The sequence below is a fragment of the Narcine bancroftii genome, chromosome 6 (genome assembly GCF_036971445.1).
Source record: "Narcine bancroftii isolate sNarBan1 chromosome 6, sNarBan1.hap1, whole genome shotgun sequence".
Lineage (NCBI taxonomy): Eukaryota > Metazoa > Chordata > Chondrichthyes > Torpediniformes > Narcinidae > Narcine > Narcine bancroftii.
Genome location: NC_091474.1, coordinates 143,694,616 through 143,719,550, shown reverse-complemented (window position 1 = coordinate 143,719,550; position 24,935 = coordinate 143,694,616). Strand labels below are relative to the sequence as shown.

The 24,935-nt window shown below is 41.1% G+C and overlaps 1 protein-coding gene across 3 annotated transcripts in view; it reads right to left on the bottom strand.

Annotated features, from left to right (window-relative positions):
- LOC138736552 (lysophospholipid acyltransferase 2-like) overlaps positions 1-24,935 on the bottom strand; it is a 194,295-nt gene that overhangs the window by 81,098 nt on the left and 88,262 nt on the right. For all 3 annotated transcript variants that reach the window (XM_069886236.1, XM_069886237.1, XM_069886238.1), the window contains one exon: positions 1,587-1,682. In XM_069886236.1, the coding sequence (XP_069742337.1) occupies positions 1,587-1,682 (96 nt within the window). The remainder of the gene's footprint in view (positions 1-1,586; positions 1,683-24,935) is intronic.

The window sequence follows — 24,935 nt, the reverse complement described above, 5'->3', positions numbered from 1 at the left end:
GTGATGCGACGCTTGTTTTGAAGGGGGAGTCGCATGGACATGATCCGGTCCGAGTGGCCTGTTGGGAGGTTTTTGAGTTTGGAGGCAATGGAGTTCTTGACCATGAAGCCTACACCAGATAGGCGTCGTTCATCCAAAGGCTTGCCAGACCAGTAGCACCCATAATTATATTGACTATACATCTTCACATCCTTTCACCTGCAATGATTCTATTCCTTTCAAAGAAAGATTCCTTTCAATTCCTCTGCCTCTGTCACACCTGCTCCCAAGCTGAGGTCTTCCATTCCAGAACATCTAAGACATCCTCCTTCTTCAAAAAAAAAATGTGGCTTCTTCCTAACTACATAAACTTCCCGCTAACTACATAAACTCAGTCTTTAACTGCATCTCCTATATTTCCCACACATCTGCCCTGACTCCAAACCATGATAAGGATTGGATTCCACTTGTTCTCACTTATCACTCCACCAGCCTCCATATGCAACATATTATCCTCCACCTACAACATGATCCCATCACCAGACACATCTTCCCCTCTTCTCTCACTCTGCAGTGACCACTCCCTCATCAACTCATCCCTTCCCATTAATCACCCCCCCCCCGTGGTATCTACACCTATGACTGCAAGAAATGCTCCACTTGCATCCACACCTCCTCCCTCATCACCATTTGTGCCCCAAACTGTCCTTCCAAGTGAAGCAACATTTCTCTTGTGAATCTGCAGGGGTCATCTTCAACCGGTGCTCCCGTTGTGGCCTCCTCCACATCGGAGAGACTGGGCGCAGACTGGGAGATTGTTTCAATGAGCACCTTCGCTCTGCCCGCTGCAATAACAGTGGACAACCATTTCAGTTCCATTCACCGTTCCCACACCAACGTGTCGGTCCATGGTCTCATGGAATGCCAAATCGAAGATACCCACAAATTGGAGGAACAACATTTAATAGTCCATCTGGGCACTATCCAACCAGATGGCATTAGCATCAACTTTTCCAATTTTTGTTAAACCTCTTCCCCCGAATTTCTCTCTTTCCCTACCCCTCTGTCTCCTTTCCTCTTCCTTCTCCATTCAGAAAACTACCTCCTCCCACTATCACTTCTCAGCATTTTTATCCTCTTCTATCCTCCCATCTAGAGCCTGTACTCCTTCCCCAGCCCCTTCCTCTCCCCTCCTTTTTATTCCTGCCTAGCTTTGTGCGCACCTTGATGAAAGGTTCACGCCCGAAACATACATTTCATTTTACTTCCTATGGATGTTGCGTGACCTGCTGAGTTCCTTCCTTGTATTGCACTACAATCTCAGAGTCTGTAGACTTTCTCCTTTAAATCTATTGTTTAGCTGTTATGTTTGGGATCATTTGAAGGAATCTGGGCAGTCTAAATTCAGCATCTTGTGGAAACTATTAAAACAAATATATTTTACTAAACGGGCCTGAAAGCTTTGTTGAACTTAGAAAATAGATTCACATTACAATAACTGAAAAAAATAAGCTCACCAAAAAATATGCAAAACTTCCAGTTGTGACTATTCATTCCTCAAAATTTATTTAATGCAGATTCAAATAAAGTGAGAGTAGCACACTTACCCAGTAAAATCAGCTGAATATCGTCCGTAATCAAAGAGGTATGCCCTGCTAATTTGGCACACAGTGAGGTATCCAAAAGCAATGACAAAACAAAACCTAAATAAAAAGATTTAAAATATTTAGTTATGTGCATTAAAACTTAGCTTCAAGTAGCATGCTCTCTTTTGTACAGATCATATATCCTGATACAATTCTGAGACAGAAAATAACTGATACAGTTTTCAGGTTTTGGACATTCATACCTGTCCTTGAGAAGATAATGTTGAAACATTTACTGGAACCACTGTAATCTTTTTTGAAGAAGATTACACTGCCATTATGCCACTGGATGGGTTAATCGCAGCAAGAACGAAGGTCCAGTGAAAAACATCCACTCGTGAACTTGGAGGGAAAATTCATATGGTACATGCCCTTGACCTTGATGTTAAAAGGTTGCAGGTTTGGGAAATGCTTTCAGTGAAACACAAGTAAATACAGTAAAACCTCATTAGAACGCGGTAGTTGGGGTTCCAAGATTTCATACCGCGCCACAGCCGAGTCGCGGAACAGATGCATAAACATCATGATTCAGGAAGCAGGAAAACAGAATACTGTGACACAAACCCTATAATAAGTAACTCCACATATGAACATACACATCTTGTAAATGAGTCATAAGAGCCCATTTTTGAGTTTGTGGCTGTTAGCCACGGTTAGTCTGGCATCCTAAAATCAGTGTTTGGGGTCCACAGACCCCCGCGCTATAAGTAATTCCGTGGATTAACGAATCGCGTGCTAACGAGGCTTCACTGTAAATGGAGTGCGTGTAGCCTAAATAAAACCTCTCACGTGACTGGAGGGAGAACAAACACTTTTATTAGCTTTCAACAATGGGTAGGGTTCACTATTAGGCTTCAGAGGGGTCTGGGTTTAGGTGGAAAAACCAGATTTATATATGGATGGGTAAACAGGGGTGGAGCCGGGAGGCAGGGCCTGTCATCAATATGGCACTCTCCCGGTGAATCCCAGTTCATTGCATTCACCCCTTCCTGCAGAACATTGTGCATGTGGATGAAGAGAACATGGGATAAGAAGCTGGCAGAAGACAGAAAAAAATATACAGTACATACACTATTTATAAATTTAGGCAGTCCGAGGGTCTGAAGATCCTGGTGGAGTGCCTTAGCATGGGGGTACTTGGGCTCCTTGGGTGTCCTGGTCCCCGTGATGGAGGAATAGTGGGCTGGGGCTCAATGATGGAGGGGGGTTCACTCTCCTCCTGGACCAGATCCCAAGACCCTGAGTGGGGGCTGGATATCTCAGGGGGCACTATTTCGGCAGGTGCCATGTCCCTGATGGAGACTGTGTTCTCCCTGCCATCTGGGTACTCCATGTAGGCCTACGAGGGGATTGGCATGAAGCAGTTTCACACTCTCCACCAGGGGGCAGTCTTGCTTCTCCTCACATGCTTCTTAAGGAACAGACTAGGACTAGAAAGCCAGGCTGATAGTCCCTGATACCGACCTTCTGTCGAACGTGAACAGTAGCTCATGAGGAGTAGCAATGGTTGCAGTACAGAATGGTGATCGAATGGAGTAGAACGCAATGGGGAGGACATCCTACCAACAAGAGTCTGGAAGGCCTTTTTGCTTCAGGGCAAGTTTGATAGCCTTCCAGATCGTGGCATTCTCTTTTTCAATCTGCCTGTTCCCCAAGGGGTTGTAGCTGGTAATCTTGCTGGACAGGATGCCCCTCACTAGCAGGTACTAACGCAGCTCGTCGCTCATGAAGGATGAACACTTGTTGCTATGAATATAGCCGGGATACCCGAACAAGGTGAAAATAGAGTCTAGGGCATTCATAACAGACCAGACAGACATGTCTGAGCACAGGATGGCGAACGGGAAGTGGGAGTACTCATCGATGACCGAGAGAAAGATGTTCTCGTTCGTGGAGGGGAGAGGTCCCTTAAAATTGATGCTGAACTGTTCGAAGTGCCTGGATGACTTAATCAGGTGTGCTTTCACGGGACAATAAAAGTGCGGCTGGCACTCAATGCAGACCTGGCATGACCTGGTCATCTACCCGACGTCTTCTACCAAGTAGGACAAATTGCAGGACTTGACAAAATGAGCCATGAGGGTGACCCCTGGATGGCAGAGCTCATTATGTTTGGTCCGCAGTTGGCTGGTGTGTGTGGAGGCACAGTATCCCCTGGACAAGGTATCTGGAGGGTCATTAAGGATCCCTGACCAGTAGGTGATGTCAAAAGTGTAGGTGGAGAGTTCGATCCTCCACCTAGCAATTTTGTCATTCTTGATTTTGCACCTCTTGGTGCTGCTGAACATGAATGCGACAGAGTGCTGGTCCGTGAGGAGTGCAAATCTTCTACCAGCCAGGTAGTGCCTCCAGTGCTTTATGGCTTCTGCAATGGCCTGAGCCTCCTTTTCCACTGACGGATTCCAGAGCTCATGGCCTTATAACGTTCGTGAGAAAAAAAGGCAACTGGCTTGCCCGCCTGATTGAGGGTAGTGGCCAGGGCTACATCCGAAGCATCACTTTCCACTTGGAATGGTACATTCTCGTCCACCACGTGTATGGCGGCTTTCGCAATGTGACTTTGGAGGTCATTGAAAGCCATCTGGGCTTCAGCCAAGATGGGGAAAGTAGTGGCTTTTAAGAGTGGGTGAACCTTGTTGGCATATTGAGGGACCCACTGGGCGTAATATGAGAAAAACCCCAGGTATCTCCTCAAAGCTTTTGTGATCCCAGGGAGGGTGAGCTCTTACAGGGGGTGCATTCTATCGGGATCCGGGCCAATGACGGCATTCTCTATCACGTAGCCAAAGATAGCCAGACATATAGTCCTGAATACATACTTGTCAGAGTTATAAGTGAGATTCAGGTCTCGCGCCGCATGGAGAAAGCTCTGGAGATTGGCGTCATGGTCTTCCATGGTGTGGCCACAGATGGTGACATTGTCAAGGTAGGGGAAGGTATCCTTCAACCCATACTTGTTCACCATTCTGTCCATCTGGTGCTGGATAAATACCCTGTTGATAATACCAAAAGGGACCATCTGGACCATCTGGCAATCCTCAGAATACATTGAGAGCTGGTGATAGGCAGCTTTCAGATCAAAGGTCGAATAGACCCAATATCATTTACCATATCCGAAATGCGAGGGAGGGGGTATGCGTCCAGAAGTTTGTATTGGTTAATAGTTAATAGCTATAGTCAATTATTAACCTGGACTTGTTTTTCCCCTTTACTACCACCACTTGTACTCTCCACAGGTTGGTGCTGGGCTCGATGATCCCCTCCTCCAGCAGACACTGGGTCTCCATCTTTATGAACTCCCTGTCTGCCACGCTGTATCTCCTGCTCTTGGTGGCGATGGGCTTACAGTCGGCAGACAGGTTTGGGAATAGAGGGAGAGGGTCAATGTTCAGTGTAGAGAGGCTGCAAGTGGATCCTGATTTTGAGGGCCCTCTGACCTAAACCGTTACCAGGGGAAGGAGACCAGAAAACTCTAAGGTCATGCTTTTAAGGTGACTCAGGAAGTCCAGACCTAACAGTAACGGAGCACACAACTCATCCAAAATATAACCATATAACCATTTACGGAGCGGAAACAGGCCATGTTGTCCTTTCGAGTCCGCACCGGCTCACCGCTTTTGTGCGCCCTCTTCAGGCATTGGTCCCGGTAGATCTTCATTCAATAACGATGGGCAAATTCGGTTCTAGCTAAATATTTGCACTGTTAAGCTGTTGCAAAACAACAAATGTTGTGATATGCTTACAACACAAAATTCTGAATCAAGACAATTTCTCCAAAGCCGTTAGGCTCTTCATTATCCCCTTGCTAAGTACAAACCCATAACCCATCATATTATTTTAATTCTATACTCTGTACGCTTTGGCCCCTCTACTTTGTTCAGCTATATACATGTTAGAGACGTTTTGCTAGATTGCTCTACAGACAAAATTTACAAAATTCCCCCTTCGAACAATAAATGAACTTTACAATGTTTTTGTGCACACGCCAAATGGGACTCAGACGTGAGGAAGATTCGATAATTAGGATACATTTTTGTTATACTTTCGTACAATCCATGAGTCTATAAAACTTTCCGTGGAGCCCATGTCGATTAGGCACTTGGTAGAAATGTCCGTTTACCTTCAACATTACCATAGAGTTACTGAGCTGGTGAGGTCTGTTCTGGTCGAGGACCAGCAATGCCAGTTTGCCGGAGATGCCTTGTTTCTCACTCAAGTAGCCCCCTCTGTCCTGAGTCAACCTGTGCAGGTAAGATGGCACCAACCTCGTGGCGTGGCAAGATGGTTACCCTCCTTCCTCCTTTGACGATGAATGCACCACATTTGAATTCGGGCCATAGCAAGATGGCCACTGAGCCTTTTCATGCCGTTTCCGAAGGCGGCGGGTTGCACAGCAGGCGATCTCAGGCGAGTCCAGGGCAGACAGCTTGGGGCTGGAATCGGATCCAGGAGCGGTGCAGGCTGTGGACTTCCTCGGACCTCCCTTCATGTGGCAAACCCTTCCCCAATGTCTCTTCTTTCCGCAGCTGGAGCACTCTGAGTCTTTAGCAGGGCAACGGGTTCTGGGATGCTGACCTTTTCCACAGAAAAAGCACTCCCTGGTGTGGGAAGCAGCAGCCATTAGAGCAGGGGCAGCCGTAGCGGGAGCAGTCGGTCCTTGGAGGTGCTCACCTGAGAGCGCGAGTTCGCTGGCCTTGAGATGGTCGTTTTTGACCCTGGCCTGTTCCAGTGATTTGGCCAGCTTGACATGACTAGAGAGGTCCTTCTTTCCCGACTCGAGTAGTCGCTGCCTCGAGCGGACTCCTGCGACCAGAGTGTCCCGGATCTGCTCGTCTTCTTGGATGTGGCCCGAAGCCACTTCATACCTGCACTTCTTAGCAAGCGTCCGCAGATCCAGCAGGTAGTCGTTGACCGACTCTCCGGGCCATTGGCGACGTAGAGCGAGCTGGTGCCTTTCTAGAACCCATTCAGGGCCTTCATGTAGTGAGTCTTCAGCACCTCAATGGTGGCTTCGTATGTCTAGCAGTCTCTGATGACTGCATACCCCTTCATCCTTACCCTAAAGATGAACGCCGTTCATCTGTGGAAGACGTCCCTGGTCACGTTCAAGTAGGCCCGGAAGCAGTCTAGCCAATGTGTGAACTCCTTAGCCATGTCAAGGGTTTGGGGGTCTATTAGAAACATACTGGGCTTGAGTAACCCCTCCATCCTTGTTTGTAGGCTAATAAAATTGTAGTGTAGATAAAAGCACATACTCGACTGGAGGGAGAACAAATGCTTTTATTAGCTTTCAACAACGGGTAGAGTTCACTAGTAGGCTTCAGTGGGGTTCTGGATTTAGGCGGGTGTGGTGATACATCACTAGCCTACTGCGGGGGGGGGCAACCTGTGTACCTGCAGCAGAGCACTGGAAGACAAGGCAATACCTGGCCGGCTGTCAATCAGCTGACCTGAATGGTCCAAGCCCCATCCGCTCAGCTGCCAATCACCCTCTGGGATACAAGCTAGATCCAGAACCTCGAGGTGAGTCTCAGAGCTTGCACAGCATTCTCACGGCCAGCTCTGTGGAAGTTTATGTTGAATAAAGCCTGTTGAACAGACTTAATGTTTTGTGTCTGCTTTCTGTTCGATAGCACAACACAGTGGGAAACCAGGGTTATATATGGGTAAATGGGGGTGGAGCCAGGAGGCGGGCCCCATCATGAAAACAGTACTCTTCCAGTGATTCCCAATTCACTGCAGAGCGTTTCATAAATGGCACACTAAAGCACAATGAACCAGAAGAATAGATGTTAAACTTGGATGGGATGAATAATGCAAAGATTTAATACATCCATTTTAGTTTGCCAGCAATATCAACTAAGATTGTGAGGTCACATTCTAATGATAACTTCTATTTTTTTTTATTCGCACCGCCAGTCAATTCAATTGTCTCTCCAGAGAACTCTGACAAATGTATAGGCATATGGACTGCTGTCCTCCATTGTAACCGTACCTGTGTCTAGTTGACTGGTCTTAAAATTTGAGCAATGTACTGATTCCTGGCTGGAGTCTCACATTCGTGGGCAGAAGCAAATTAAGCTGATCTCCAACTTTGCTAATATTTAATTCTACACATCTATTTATTCAGTTCCACAGGAAAAAAAAACACTTGCACTACCTCTAATTATCTACCACTGAAGCAGCTTCTGGACCACATACCACTGAACTAGGAAAAGGCCAGCTTGTGGAGAAGACCCCATTATAACTCACATAAAAAGATCCTGGTGATTCTTGGAAACACCTGCTGGAAGAGCCATTCCATGCCAAGTTTTGAGTACAAACAGAAATCCATGCCAGCCAGCAATGATAGCGACTTGCAAGATCCTGGGCCTTTGGTTCCAGAGCCACTCAGCTTGAGAACAACTCTAGATTTGCATCTTGTAAGTCAACTGCCCATGATTATGAGCTCCTGTTTTAGTAAAATGGGATTATCACTGTAAGGGATAGTATAGACAGGAGGGACTGAAGGGTCATAGTTAACATTTAACATCTCACACAAGCACAACACAAGTCACAGCCCAGCGATAATTCGATACATTAGAAGAACTTGTCACAGTCTGTTCCAGAATTCAATACATTTGCAAAGACATTGTGATTTTGCAAGGATTTTGCAATGCTGACTGTTGGAGAGAAAACAGCTCTTTAAAGCAGTTCTTGTGGCCAACCATTTTTGTGGAATTCAGAGCAAAGCATGTGAATGACTGGGTCTTTTCAGTGAATTGACCTGTGCCAGGAGGGTCTTTTTGAGAAGGAAAGTGCTTCATTTTAATTGTGACTAACAGTGGAGGCCACTTGGTGAGTCGGCTTCATTTTAAGTGTGACTAGCAGTGAAGTTACTTGGAGAGACCGGTGCCAGGGTCTTGGAAGCTTCATGGAGGCTGTCCAGTTGAGTCTTGCCTACAAAAGGACTGTGAGTGTCATGACCACAGCTCGTGTGGATGGATATTTCTTCAAAGGCAACACAAGAAGAATTCACGAGTCTGTAGCAGCCGCAACTCCAGTTCAACATTAATTCTGGGCATTAAATTCCAAAGGCCTATGCTTCAACACTGAATTTGAAAGACTGATCTTTGCAGTAACTTTCTAGATCAGGGGTTCACAATCTGGGGTACGTGTACCCCCAGTGGTACATTTGCACTTTTCAGGGAGTACATTGGGTCTAAGATAATAACCACTACTGTACAATACATGGTGTTGTAATCTGCAGTCAGATTGCGCAATGTCATTTTTTTTTAAATCCTTAATTTTTAGGGGTACATGAGAACCTAGAAAAATGCCCAAGGGGTACAGAGTAACAAAAAGGTTGGGAACCCCTGTTCTAGATTTTGACCTGGACTGTGATGGTTTGGGTGTGGCGCACACACACAGACTAAATTTAGTGTAAAGGATAGTTTAAAAGTTAAGACTAGCGATTAAGAGTTAGAAACAAAATAAGTCTTTTAAAATTAAACACTGTCTGCTTCATTGTCTATTGCTGCTCATTACACGGAGTTTGTAACAGGATTGATGCCATTCTGCGAAGCTAAGATCACTTTTAAATCATAGAATTATTTTATGACTAGAGCACAAAAAGAAGCCATTCAATACATTGTGATTTTGTCCACATGACTAAATCACTGGTTTTATTTCTCCAGTTTCTTTATTCTTCTCCATGTATCCTTCCACTTTCCACCTGAAGGCCATAACAGATTTTACCTCCATATTCAAACGACACCCTGCCTGATTCTCATGTCACTCTTAATTCCCTTTCCTCTATTTCATACTTGTGATCTGTTGTCTTAAATGCTGCCACCAAATGAAACAGTCTCTCACCATCCACTATGTCCAGCCTGCTCATTGTTTTATATACTTCATCCAATCTCAAAAAGAAAACAGCCTGTCCTATTCATTTCTCCCTGTAATTTTAGTCCCAATTCCAGAAGCTATGATCTTCATTCCCCTCACATCCTTCTTATAATGTGGTGACTAAATGGAACATAATGTTCCAGCTAACATCAGACTAGCATTTTATAGTCTCAGAATAAAATCCGTTTTTAGATTTCATGCCTCCATTATTGAATTCCAAAATTGAGTACAACTTACTAATAACTTTCTCAACCTCTCTTCCCACTACAGATAATCGTGCATGCATATCCTCATCCCCCTTCTCTAGATTAGTATTTCTTTATTCAATATGAATTGCTACCAAAGAGCTTGTCTCTCCTGTCCACCTGAAATGCAAATTCATACAAGTTGAAGGTCAAGCTCTACATTCCTGGCACCATCTTTTAATTAATTCTTTTCCCCAACTGTGAACCATGTATGTAATGCAGTCGCTATATGCTTGCGTCACGAACAGCACCTCCTAATGCAGTGAGATCCAAATATAGAAAGGTGGAGGGACCAGGATTGCAATTAATTTCCATTCAGGAACCAAAGACTGGCAAAAAATCAAAAATAATGGGTAATCTTCAAAGGAGACATTTCAGTTAGAAACTAGATATATTCCACCACAGGTCAGCCTGCATCACAAGCAAAACCTAAAACAAATAAAACAAAAGTGTAGGATGCACTTAATTCGAAATCTTCAAACTTAATCTAGGCTAAACCCATTAAATATGGAAGGGAAAATAAGAATGACAAAGAGACATCAAGAGAATAAAATGCATATGTATGGTAACATGTCCAGGACATCACAGACAAAATCTTCCCCATCATCGAGAACATCTGCAGTGAAAACTGTCATGATCAACAGCTCCAATCATCAAGGACCACACCACCAAGCACATGCTCTGTTCTCACTGCTGCCATCAGGAAAGAGGTATATGTGCCACGAGACTTGTACCACCAGGTTCAGGAACCTCCACCATCAGAATCCTCAACAACAAACTAAATCAGGGACTCATTTAATTGCTCTTACTTTTGCAATTTATTGATTTTTTTTTCTCTCTATTGCAGTTTGTTTACTTTTTTTGTTTAAATGTGTAATTTGAGTACAATTTTTTTTGCACTATCAATGTGGTAAATGTTGAGTATAAGCCCACCCTCTGCTGGACAACATGATGCCCATGTCATGATGTCACCCTTCCACACACACACACACATATATATATATATATATATATATAAATAAAACCCTGTGTCTGTAGCCATGTTAGTCTAATAGATGTAAAGTATAAGAAAGCATCATGTCTCCAAGTCTTAATTGTGTGAGTGCACATACAACAGTAATTCTGCCTTGCCCTTAGGAAAAAGAATCCCAGGGTTGTTTCATGGAGATAGCTTACCAGCAGCTATTCTTTGTCAGGTGCTTCAGGAGATTTGGAATGTCACTGAACACTTTCCAAAACACCTACAGTTATACCCTGGAGAACATTCTGGCTGGTTGTATCACTGTCTGGTATGGAGACACCAACTCTCAGGACAAGAAAAAACTCTAGAGGGTTGTTAACTCACCCTGCGATGTCACAAACACCAGCCTTCACTCCACTGAGGACATCTACAGGAGGCAGTGTCTTAATAAAGCAGCCTCTATCCTCAAAGACCCCCACTGTAGTGAGAGAGTTCTAGTGAAACTCCTGATCACTAGAAGGAGTTGGAGACTAGTTTGTTGCAACTTTGGTCAGATTCAAGATGGATGCCTCCACAAGGTCTTGTGTCTATAGCTAATAAAGTATAAGTAGTTGTTACAAAAGGACCCAAGTTTCTTTATTTTAATAAAAGAAACATCACATAGTACCAGGAGTGGAAGAAACACCAGGAGTGAGCAGAACGAGAATCAGTAAATTAGACTGGAAATGTCAATCACGATCGAAAGTTGTTGAAACAACGATTCATGTTGAACCTGCAGGCCATTGGACTTGATAGCAAACGTGATGCACGAAAGATTGCACTGCTATTTACTGTGGTGGGACCTCAAGTACGAGAGGCTCCAATAGCTCAGTGGTTAGAGCATTGGTCTTGTAAACCTGGAGTCGCAGGTTTGTTCCTTGCTGGGGCCTTATTTCTGACAGGGGCACTTGACAAAGTGGTGATTCTGTCTTCCTTATGGTAGACAAAGTTAAAGTTCATTTACATTACATTCTAAAGGTAGCATTACATGACAATAATGGAACTTTTACATTTTTTTTTGCCGAGGCAGAAGATCAGGGCAAATTCGACAGGGTTATCGAGATGTTTGATGAACACTTCGCCAAAGAAAAATGAAACCTTCAGGAGGCACGAGTTTTGCCCATGCATGCAGCTGCAGGGAGAGAGCTTTGATACTTTTTTTAAATGGATGTAAAACCAAGAACATGCAATTTTGGATCACTGCAAGATTCAATGATCTGTGATCAATATGTGTTCAGGAATATTGATAAGAAAGTGAGAGAGAGATTTCTGCGAGAGATAGAGCTTACCCTAGCTGGAGCTGTGAAGATATGCCATGCCAGTGGAATTAGCTCTGCAGCACGTGACAAAGTTCAGTGCAAGTGCAAAAGCCAGTGAAAACGAAGGCATAGCCATAGTCACAGTGTGTGTCCACACACACACACAAACAAAAATCGAGATTATAGGAAACAACAAAAAGATGGAGGGACATTCAAGTGCAAACGATGTGACACTCAACATACACCAAAACAATGTCCTGCCTCTGGAAAAGCCTGTAATACGGGCAAAGGGCAGAATCACTATGCAAAGCAAACAGAAGTGAAAGTGTGCACACCATAGAAGAAACTGCCCTCAGTGATATACTTTTCATTAGCATGGTAGTGCATGCAGACTATAAGTCAAGCATGAATAGATATGAGCAGGACAAGTGGACTGTGTCATTACATACAAATGGAATAAGTATTCCTTTCAAGATGGATACAGAGGCAATGGTCAATTTGATCTGTGAGCGCGATATCAGGGCAATGAAGATAAAGCCAAACATCCATGCAAATCCTGTACAGCTCAAACCCTACAATGGACAGAGGATTGACACAAAAGATGTATATATAAACTCAAAGTGAAAGTTGAAGATAAAGTGTACCACCTCAGATTCTTAATAGACCCAGGTGGACATGAATCACTGCTTGGTGACAAAGCATGTGAAACCTTAGGCCTAGTCAAGAGGGTGTACCACATTCACCGCGACAATGCATGGAACAGCACAGAGGAAATACTGGATCAATTTTCAGACATCTTCAATGGGTCTGGAGTTCTACCATTCACCTATAAAGATACAGTTAAAAGAGGATGCATGACCTGAGACGCGTTCGAGTGCCACTAAAAGAAAAGCTCAAGCAGTAACTCAACCGAACGACTTCACTAAGGGTCATAAAGAAATTGAAGGAGCCCACAGAATATATGAATTCCATGGTGGGAGTCAAAAAGAAGAATGGTGACCTATGCATGTGCATGGACCCAAAAGTCTTCAATGCCAATATAAAGAGGGAACATTATTAGGTTCCATCCAGGGATGAAATTACAAGTGAAATGGCCGTTGCAAAGTTCTTCACTGAATTGGATACATCCCAGGACTTCTATCAAATAAAACTGCATGATGATGGCACAAAATACTGTATATTTAATTCACCATTTGGCCAATACTCCTGTCTGAGGATGTCTTTTGTAATTTCCTGAGCTCCAGAAGTACTCTTCAGGACAATGGAGCACATCATAGAAGGTATAAATGGGGATCCACACAGGAGCAATACAACGAGAGGCTATCAAAGTGCTACATCAATCCAGAAGTATGGATTAAAGCTAAACAGAGCAAAATGTCAGTTTGGTGTGAAGGAAATCATCTTTCTGGGAGATGAACTGTCAGAGGCAGATGTGGAGCCAGACAAGAGCAAGGTAAAAGCAATTTTAGAGATGCCCAGACCCACTGACAAAAAGAGTATATTGAGAGTGCTGAGAATGATCAATTTCATTGGTAAATTCAGACCAAACCTGTCTTCCAAAGCAATGTATTCATAATATCCACAATCTCCACTTGTACTATATTCTGAAAGAAAACTCTTCTTTATTAAACTCCAAATTCAAAGTAATTATGTATTCTACCCATACATCAGGACTTTGTAGTCAGCAGAGGAAACTGTTGGCACCTCTACACGTACATCAGGTTCTTTGTGCCTTGAGGTCCCTAGCCTGCCTCTTAATAACTTCAGAGTACATACATCAGAATCAGAATTTATTGTTGTTACAGGACAAATGTGAATTCAAGTTGTCAGCGAACCTTGAAGAAGAATGGGACGACTGAAGACCATTCTTACTACAGAACCAATGCTTTTGACATTCTTGGATGGATCCAGAAGAGCAAAAATATCCACAGACTCTTCAAAAGATGCAATAGGCTCCGTACGACTTCAGGCTGTGGGAAAAGATTTGAGGCCAGTAGCATTCGTATCAAAAATGATGACAACATCTGAATGTCGATATGCACAGATTGAGAAAGTTTGTCTAGGTCTGGTTTATGGATGAGAAATTCTGCATTATATCTATAGTCTATAGATTCATGGCACATTCATGGCAGAGACAGACCACAAGTCATAAATAGCGATAAATAAGAAAAATCTCAGTGAAGTGTCACCACAAATTCAAAGACTGATGATAAAGCTACAATATTATGACTTTGAATTGGTCCACACACCAGGGAAACTGATTGTGTTAGCTGATACGTTATCCAGGGCAACAATGCAGACAATGAGAGTTCCACAGAGACAGACACAGAATTTCCAAGTAAACCTGATCACTGAATCTCTTCCCGTGTTTGACTGAAATCCAAGCAGATTGCAGTTGAAACAGAAAAGGACACAGTTCTACAGAAGGTCATCAAGAATCTGAATGAAGGATGGCTTAGAGGTGAATATCAGCCATACTGCAGTATCAGAGCTGAGCGGATTACTGTCAATGGGCTTCTACTCAGACAGAGCAGAATTATCATTCCTCAATCAGTGCAACGAACGATGCTGAAAATGGTGCATGAGGGACACCTTGGAATGGAAAAATGCAAGAGGAGGGTCAGAACTGCTATTTATTGGTCAGGGATAAACGCTGACATTGACAGGATGATTTCAAGCTGTAAACCTGTTTAAGATGTTACAAAATACAAAATTTTGTTATTATCAAGTTAAGATATTTTTTGTGAAATGTTTGGTCAAGATTTAGTATTACCAGCATAGACAGAAGTAGAATTATTATTAAGTAATATCAATATAAAGAAATTTATTTCAGAGATGTATAAATTATTACCAAAGAAGGCTCAAAAAGGAGTTCATAAATCAAGACACAAATGGAAAGTAGATTTAAATAAGCAAATAGATGAACGTAGATGGATTCAGATATGTAGAGAGAGTATGAAAAGTACAATAAATGTGAGATATCGGTTAGTTCAATATAATTTTATTCATCAGTTATATTTAACACCACAAAGGTTACATAATATGAATTATATTTATTCAGATTTATGTTTTAGATGTGGACATGAAGTTGGTACTTTTTTGCATTCAACTTGGCAGTGTTCCATGATTAAACCTTTTTGGCTTGATTTGGGTACTTTATTAGAACAAATAACTGGAGTAAGATTCTCACAGGATTCAATGTAATTTTGACTGGAAATTAAATTAAAACTGAATATGCATCAAGTAAAATTGGTTCAAGTTGCCTTGGCAATAGTTAGAAATTGTACTGCTATAACTTGGAAGTTAGATACTGATCTGGGAATGGATAGATGGCATGCAGAAGTTCAGAGATGCATTCACTTGAGAAAATTACTTACAATTTAAGAGACAAATATAATACATTTTGTGAAAAATGGAGCCCCTATTTACAAACTGTTGGTATTAAAATTTAAATGAATCTCAAACTTACCCTTTCTCTTATAGATCTTTCTCTATATGTATGTTTAAAAGTATCAAAGTGCTCCTGTTGTGGTTTGCTTGTCCTTTATCTTTTTTTAAAGTTTGTAGAGGGTTGGGGGAGGGGGGCGAATGGGGTTTTATAGGAGGATTTTCTTTCTTTTGTATTATTTTTAACTTTATTTTTTTTATAAAATACCACATGTATTTGGATTAGATTTGAATATTGTGCATTTTTTCTAGTGGTTTTATATTAAATATATATATTTTTTTTTAAAAGCTGTGAGACCTGTTTGACACATCACACAAAGCAAACAAAGGAACCCATGATCATAACTGACTTACCAGCAGAACCATAGCAGAAAGTGGGGACTGATCTGTTCTACATGGATAGAAATAATTATTTTCTGGTTATTGATTATCTAATATGTCTGCTGTTTGTGTGATCAAATATACTAAATCAATCTTTGCAAGACATGGAATTCCCCAAATTTTCTCAGTGACAATAGACCATGCTGCAGTTGTAGAGAATTCCAGAACTTTGCAGAAGAGTGTGATTTTCGACAAATGACTTCAAGTCCTTTGCATCCACAGTCAAATGGTAAAGCAGAGAAATGAGTTCACATAGTTAAATAATTGCTCAAAAAGCACTAGACAGGAGCTCAGATCTGCATCTAGTTCTATTGAGTTACAAAGCTTCACAACTTGAACATGGCATGTCACCCATTGAGCTTCTGATGGGATGTAGACCACGCACCACTAGTCTACTCTGCAGACCCAAACAAGAACAGAGATGTCAATGATGTTCAATGGAAACAAAAGCATCTGCAATAGAAACAAAAAGCAAACTATGACAAGTCAGCAAGAAGCTTTGGGCCACTGGCACAACATGACACAGCAAGACTCAGAGAATCCAACACCTGGGACAAAAAGGCCACTATTCTGGAGGAAGTAAATCCAAGATTTACAGAGGATGGAACAGAGGATGGTCACATACTGAGGAGGAATCAAAAAAGCCTGCTGAAAATGCAAGAAATTCTGCAGGAACATACAACTGCAGAGAATCCAGCCTGCACAGCAACAGAGGGAGCATCATCAATATTGAACTAACAGAGCTGCCACCTGTGTTAAGAAGCCCACGCATGTTATCAAAGCACTCAATAAACTGATTTTTTTTATAAAGAATATTTTGTGCTGCTGATGTTGGTGTTCATGTTGTGTGGAACTTTAAATTGAAATAAATATTGTATTAGTGTGTCATGTTGTTATATTAACTATCTCAAGGAAAGGGGATGCAATGATAGAGTTCGAGCGATATCCCTGACCACTGAAGGGAGTCAAACTAGTTTGTTGGATTCAAGGTGAATGCCTCCACACAGTCTTGTGCCTATAGATAATAAAGTATTGTTGTTATGAAAGAACCCAAGTTTCTTTATTATAATAAAAGAATCATCACCCCCAGCACCCAGGCCATGCCCTCTTCACTCTGCTACCATTGGAAAAAAAAGTACAGGAGCCTAAAAGTGAGCACTCAGTGGCACAAAGACAACTTCTTCCCTGCTGCCATCAGAATCCTGAATAATCAATGAACTAAAGACACTGCCTTACTTTTCTTGCGCTATTATTTATATATTTTTTTAAATTATTGTTGTAAAAGTGGTTTATCTGAATGTTTGTTCTATGATGCTGCCACAAAACACCGAATTTCATGACTTGTTCACAACAATAAATTCTGATTCTGATGTATGTACTCTGAAGTTATTAAGAGGCAGGCTAGGGACCTCAAGGCACAAAGAACCTGATGTACGTGTAGAGGTGCCAACAGTTTCCTCTGCTGACTACAAAGTCCTGATGTATGGGTAGAATACATAATTACTTTGAATTTGGTTTAATAAAGAAGAGTTTTCTTTCAGAATATAGTACGTGGAGATTATGGACATTATGAATAGAGTAAAAATTGCTCTGGAATGGTCAACTGAACTTTGAGTTAGGTTATGGAGTCTGGATGGCTTGCTGCTAGGTTGCAGAGTGAAATCTTTCAATTGTCCCTAATTATTATTACCATTACAGCCAATCCAACTGGTGTGATGAGTGAGGTGTTACAAGTGAGAATCCAAAATAAATTAAAAATTCAAGTTTATTGAAGACAGCCAGCAAGGATTAGCAGTCATATCTCAATGAAGTAACAAACAAGAGAACAGAGACCAGTTAAAGGGAACACTGTGGATACTGTCTTTATGGATTTTAAGAAAGCATTTGACAAATACATACAAATGGCCATCTATTGAACATGAACCATGGAACAGGGGAGTCAAAATCAATTTTGTTAAAATGTTGACTCAAGGACAACAAACAGCACATGACACATCATACATCTCTTGGACAGCCTTAAACCTAACAGCATGAACACTGACTTTTCTAATTTTAGGCTACTTCCATCCCCATCTGATTCCACTGTTTCCTTCTCTTATAACTTTTCTCACTCTTTTATTTCCCTACTCTTCTTTCAAGTGGTCTCTCTCCTCTACTTGTCTCTTCCTCCCAAACCTGTCCAAAATTTCACCCTCATCCAGCTTTAAATATACCTCTTTAAATATGCAATTTCACCAATTCTACCTTGGTCTCGGAAGGGTTTCAACTTGAAAATTTGACCGACCATTTCTTCCTGTGGTTGGTGCCTGACCTGAATTCCTCCAGCATTTTTTCATCTGCTCAAGATTCCAGCTTTTATGCTTTTCATCATGGTAAATGCTGTTTTACAGATCAGAAAATGGTGGACAGTACCTGAAGGCATGGCCACTAAAGGACAAGTGAGGTCATACTGCAGAGTCTGGTGGATAAATAGTCCTCTCTGGGACACAACATCCCTCTCAAAAACTGGTTCCTGGACTTCTTGACAGAAAGACTACAGTCAGTGTGGGCTGCTTGCAAAATCTCAAGTCCGCTCACACACAACTCTGGGATGCCTACTCCGCCCATGACTGTTCATGCTGCTAGCTCATGAGGGCACTGCCAGATTCAGTACAAACAGAACCATCAAGTTAGCAGATGATACACAGTGGTTGGCCTCAACGGCAACAATGACACGTCGGCTGACAGAGGGGAGGTTGGGAGGCTCATAAAATTGTGCGAGACCAATCACTGTCTCAACGCAGACAAGACAAAGAAGATGATTGCAGAGTTCAGCAGGATGAAGGTCAACCACTCTCCACTACATATCAATTGTCCCATTGTGAAGATAGTTGAGAGCACGAAGTTCCTTAGTGTGCATGCAACAGATGACCTGTACTGGACCCAGAACACTTTCTCATTAGTTAGAAAGACACCTGCACCTACTCCTCCTCATGAGGCTGAGGAGGGCAAGGCTACCAGCCTCCATTTTGACAGCAATTTACAGGAGCACAAATGATACAGTCGCTAAAAACTATCGGACTGGAAGACAGCACAGAGGATGATTAAAACTGCCGAGAAGATCACTGGGGTCTCCCGTTCCTCTATTGACGACATTAAATCAGAAGTATTGGTTAAACAGGGCTCGAAGAATTATCGAGGACCCCTACCATCCATCACACAGCATTACTGACCTACTACAAACAGGAAGGAGTACAAGAGCATCATGAAAAACAAGGATAGGAATAGCTTCTTCCCAAGGGTGTGAGACTGTAACCTTGGGTCACTTATTAATGAAACAGAGTAAATTATTCCAGAATATTTATTTTACATAATATTTATTCATTTATTTATTTGATTATTATGCACTGCGTGAGAAATGTATTGTGTATTGCATGTGCACTGTGGTCCGGAGAAATGTTGTTTTGTCTGGTATATCTCGTCATATGATAATAAACCTGTACTTTCTATCACTCTATCATTAATAACCAACAATCAAGGACCTCCAATTCTTTCCTTGGATGTCTTTGCCTCAACGTTTTTCAATGAAGTTGTCCCTCATAAGCCATCTGCGTGTCAACTCAAATACTGCCTTTCTCTATTGCCTTCTGTTTGTCATAAGGGAAAGTGTTGCCATTAGCGCCACCCAGTGCCTCTGACAGTAGGAGAGAAAGAGAAGCAAAAGAGAGTCCCTGCAGAGTCACTCAGTATCCACAGATTTGCCTCTAGAGCTCCCACAGCCCCTGCAGCCGCACAGACTCCTGTTTGATCCATCGGCAAACCAGAGTTCCCAGATCCAAACTTCTGACAGTTTCACAAAACCTTCAGCGCCCGAGGCACCGGGAGCCCTTCTTCGCCTCAGCACCCTCTCAAATCCCAGCTCTGCTACCTCTGAGCCAGTCTCCAGCAGCGCATGCGGGTCCGCTCTCAGCTGTTGAACTGCTCGCCGAGCTCCTCCGCCACTGTGGTCACCTTCCCTGCTTCTTTCTCTTGAAAAGGGGTGTAACTGAACAATAATACACCTATTGGAGCTAGGCATCAAATTTGGTTTCATGGGAATTACGATATATTGAATGCACAATACAAGTTTAATTCAAACCAAAGTGCAATAAATTATTTGATTGAACAATTTTTTTTTAAATGCCAGGATAGATTTCAAATCTCAGTGGCTATTATTTCTCACCAACTTCAAATAAATTAAATGGATTGATGACACAGTGGCAATGGAAAGAAAGGCCTTACGAACCATGCTCAGCTTGAGATACCCAGAAATTGCCCTTCTATAATCGAAGAATAATTTCATCAGATAAGCAAATTTGATCTGATTCTGACATATTGAATATTAATATAAAATATTAATTGTGTCAACATTTCCTATTTTATCACAAATATTAAAGAAAAACTAGTTAATACACAACCTTTGATAAACAAAGTTCTTGTGCCATTGCAATAATTCATATCTTGTCCACACCAATCGTTCATGATTTAAGAATTCAAACAAAGGCACATCAAAACATTTTTTTTAATGTTTAGAGTAATCATCTCTGTGGATTCAGCAGAGAGAGCAAAATTTAAGGACATGGAACACAAAACTAACAGCCACAAATCTTGAAAATCTGTTAGTTAATCTGACGAGTTCTGTTCTTTAACGATTGAAAAGCCTTCTGGTCAGCTGAGAAAGTTGGCGTGGGAAGGTGGGGGAGAAAGGAGGGAGAAAGAAAAAAAGATTTAACAAAAAAAGTGAACGTTCTGGATGTAGAAGAAGATTTTTAAATGTTTATATCAAGCCTTGAAAATAGATATTGGTGAGTTTGGGGATTTGACAAAATGCAGGAAAGTTACATGAACAGTATTCAGGTAGAAATCACAGTTCCAAATCCTTGGTGTAACTTGGGGATCTTTCATTTTTCTGTTATTTCTTGGGGAATTTTGGTTGAATTGGCCTGAGGTGTTGAATGTTTTATTCCCCAACAGGAACAAATCACTCAGGAGCTATTGACACAATGAAGTTCAAGACATTTTAGTCAACTGGCTTAGAATGAAACAAAACAGAACCTCATTGTTTGGTTTGACAAAGACTGTGTTGATAAGACAGAAACATGCAGTTAGTTGAAATTATTCTCAATGCTCAGAGCATTTTACTTACCCAAATGGGTATTCAAAATTCTGTCATAAACTGAACAAACACTTCCAAAATTGCATGCAAGAATTTTCAATGGAGTAATCTCCTCAGAAATATATTTGGCTAACAGAGAAAGAGTAGGTTTGGATTTGGAGACTGGTTATTGTCTCAGCTGTTAAAGATTTCTTGCAATTCAGTTATGCATTCCCGCCAGTCCCACATTTGATGTCACTCATTGTGGTCAATCTCAAGAGTACAGCAATTTTCTCCATGGCCCTTATACATTCCTGGACATTCAGACAAACTGTGGTGCTCAGCGTAGTAATTTGAGGCATTTGTTCTTGGATACATCATTGTAAATGCACATACACACGTAATATTTATTAATCACACAACACTTGCAAAAATACATTCTATTTGACTGTACATGAATGAGGTAATGGAGGTTCACATAGAGGACTCACAGCCATACATGGACTCGTATGAATTACAGTAAAACCTCTGATATCTAAAATTCAAATAACTGGCAAAATAAAGGAAAAGAACTTAAAAAAATAAACGAGAATAAAATAATAGGTAAAAAATATGCAAGTTTAAAATTGTAAAAGTAAATTTTCTTTGAAGTAGCACATCAATGCATTAGTTATACTTGACTCCTGAGAAATTGAAAAAATACAGATTTAGTAATTTGGATTATTCATTTTAGATGTGGGTTAAGTACAGGAACTTTTTTGCATGTAGTTTGGTCTTGTGATAGGGTACAACCATTTTGGGAAAAAGTTAGGTTGGTTTTGGAGAAATTATTTAAAGTTAAATTACCATTAGATCCAGAGATTTTTTTGTTGGGTTATATGGTTTCTTTGACTGGCTTGGGTTGGATAAGTTTCAAATAGCATTTGTACGTTTGGCGTTATCTATGGTACGAAAATGTGTAGCAATTACTTGGAAAGACAATGGAGAGATTAATATAGCGCATTGGCATAATGAATTGAGATCTTGTATTTATATGGAGAAAATAACATATAATTTACATGATAATTATTCTTTATTTGTTGTTAAAATGTGGTCATCTTATTTAGAATATATGGGTTTGGAAATATCTTAAAATATTGTATGTTTTATGTTTTTCTTTTGGCTCTCCTGGCTGAGGGGGAGGGAGGTTTATTATATTGTTTAAAAACCTTTTTTTCTGTTGTTGCTATTTATTTAAAACTTTTAAAAACAACATAAAATCAAGTTTTTTTTTTAAAGTAGCACATAAACCATTGGTGAAGATGGGAGCAGTGTGCCTTGCTAATACTTTGCTTGAATAAATTTGTGTGAAACAGCAATGACATCACCCAGGTTGAAGATGGTGCTCACCATCTCTTAAAGTGTTTCCTTATCCCAGCTTAGTAAGAGTTGCCCTGTTAGGAGTTTTATCTGTCAATTTGACAGGGGGGGCGGGGTTATTATCTCTAATGTTATTGTTCATCTTTCAGGCAGCTCCGTGGAGGGACGTGCAGATACAGTGACGGTTAAATGTTTTCAAGGCATGTTACTAAATAAAGTAAAATGCTTTAAGGTTTATATATTCATGCAAGTGAGGTTGGTTCAGTGCAAGTACAGTATAGTATTTTTGTCTTTTAAACTGTTTTATTCTTAATGCAAGTGTATTAGTTAGACATTGTTAGAGAAAATCTCAAGCAACCGGAAAATACACTTACCCAGCATCTTCCAATCCTGATAGGTGTCAGATACCAGGGATTTTACTGCATTTTGATGGAGAGCCATTGCTTTCAAAAAGGATTAAGTTTTCAACAATCAGTTTGCTGGAATACTCATAGATTTAAACATGGATATCCTGTATTTAATTGTAAATAAGTAATAAGGATGGAAGAATAACATGGTTATGATTGGATGCTTAGGGGGAAGATAAAGGTATTAAATGAAGAGAACACCTAGTCAAATTGCCTCCTTGCATGGTTAAATTACATGAAATTTACTTTTGCAAATCAGAATCCTGTATGAACAAGTGTCAATTTTAAGATGATATTCCCTTAGAATCAAAGACTTTGCCCAACCTCACTTTTCCATTCAAGTCAATTTAGGTTGGGGGCGTGGCAAGATGGCATAAGGAACAGACGTGCCTTCCAGACCTCTCCTGACTCTTTGTTATTGTTTTGTCTATAAGTGCCCGTTAAAACTTTTTAAAAGTTTAGAAATAGTTAGAGGTGTTGAACTAGTTTCTAATGGTTCAACTGCTGAAAAGAAGTAAAAAAAAAGGGCAACAGATCGTTAAGAAACTGCATTTCCCGATGTTATCTGAGCCTACCTGTTTACAAGAAGCCAGGACTCAGCGTGGAATGGATCCAGGAAGAGAGGTACAAGATTCGGCAATGGAGCTCCGCTCTTTATCGGCAGGGCTCTTTAAAAATGGCGCCCGGCAGCCCTTGGAACAAAGGGCTGGCCAGGCACGTGCGCATGAATCAACGCCCGCTGTGAGCGCGGTCAGTGAATCTTTGACAGCTAGAACAGCTGGGACGCTGCCAGCTGAAGACCTGACTCTGAAAAGACGCTTACCGATTGATGTAGCGGTGGCACTGCGAAATGCACCACCAGTAATGAAGACTTCAACAGACATCGATGTAATGAAGGCATTTGATATAATATGGGTTAAGGATAACTCTAGCCATCAGCCTCCAGATACTGCTGAGGACGTTGTGGCAGGGGTTTTCACATGTAGTCATACAATAAGAAAAGCAGTTAAACCAAAGGAAATAGAAGACCCTTTGGCTATACAGAAACAGCAAGATCCTACTGTGCCTGAATCTATTCCAGTAGATATGCTTATTAAGAATCTTGAACCTAAGTTATCCTCTACAATAAAAGAAATAGGTAAGGCTTTAGTTCAGGTTAATACAAAGCTTAATACTTTGGTGGACATTAATACTCAACAGATGGTTGATTATGGAGCTTTTAAGCTTGAAACAAGTGAAAGACTTGATGGTTGTGACCAAGGCATAGTCGAGGTACGAGACCAAATACAAGATGTAAATAAAACAATTGAAATTTTACAAATTCAGAATAAAAATTTGGTGAAAAAGGTTGATTATTTGGAGAATCAATCTAGATGGAATAATATAAAAATTGTTGGTTTGCCAGAAGATATGGAAGGATCAGATCCAAGAAAATTCTTCACTGAATGGATTCCACAAGTGTAAGGACAAGATAAGTTTCCGGAAGGCTTAATATTGGAAGGTGCCCATAGAGCTTTGAGAAGAAAGCCTTTTCCAGGACAAAATCCAAGACCTGTTTTGGTTCGTTGTTTAAATTATTATGATAGAGAGACAATTTTGCGTGTGGCTATAAGAAATGCACAACAAAGAGGATCTCCCTTGATGGTTCAGAACAATCGTGTTTTTTTTTAAATCCGGATTTGAGTCAAGAAGTTATGTCTCAACGAGGTGAATTTAATTCTGTGAAAGAAGTGTTGCAGAAAAAAGGATATAAAGCAACATTTAGATACCCTGCAGTATTGAAGATTTTTCATGATGGCTATCAATCAAAGTTTTTTGATAATCCTAAGGAAGCTATGGACTTTGCTCAATTATTGCCAATTATGCAATTTCAGGAAAGACGTAGTCCACCACGGTCTCCAAGGAGAGTGGAGACGCAAGATGGGAACCGAATTCCAAGAAGAAATGGAAGCAATGGTGGTCGGAGTGACAAAGTTGATTAAAAAAAATTTTTTCTGAGAAGATTTCAGGTAATGATGATAGTTCAATGTGAAACGGGAATTGGGAGAGGGAGCTGGGTGGGCATCATTTTCCAGAAGTCATCAGCTACGTGTGAGTTATCTCACACCCAATATTTTGTGGGAGTTACCGCATTGAGCGGTTGAGACAGGAGGAGGTGGTTGCAACCTCCTACCTGTTCTTTTTTTTTTTAAATCAATTTTTGGATTAAGGA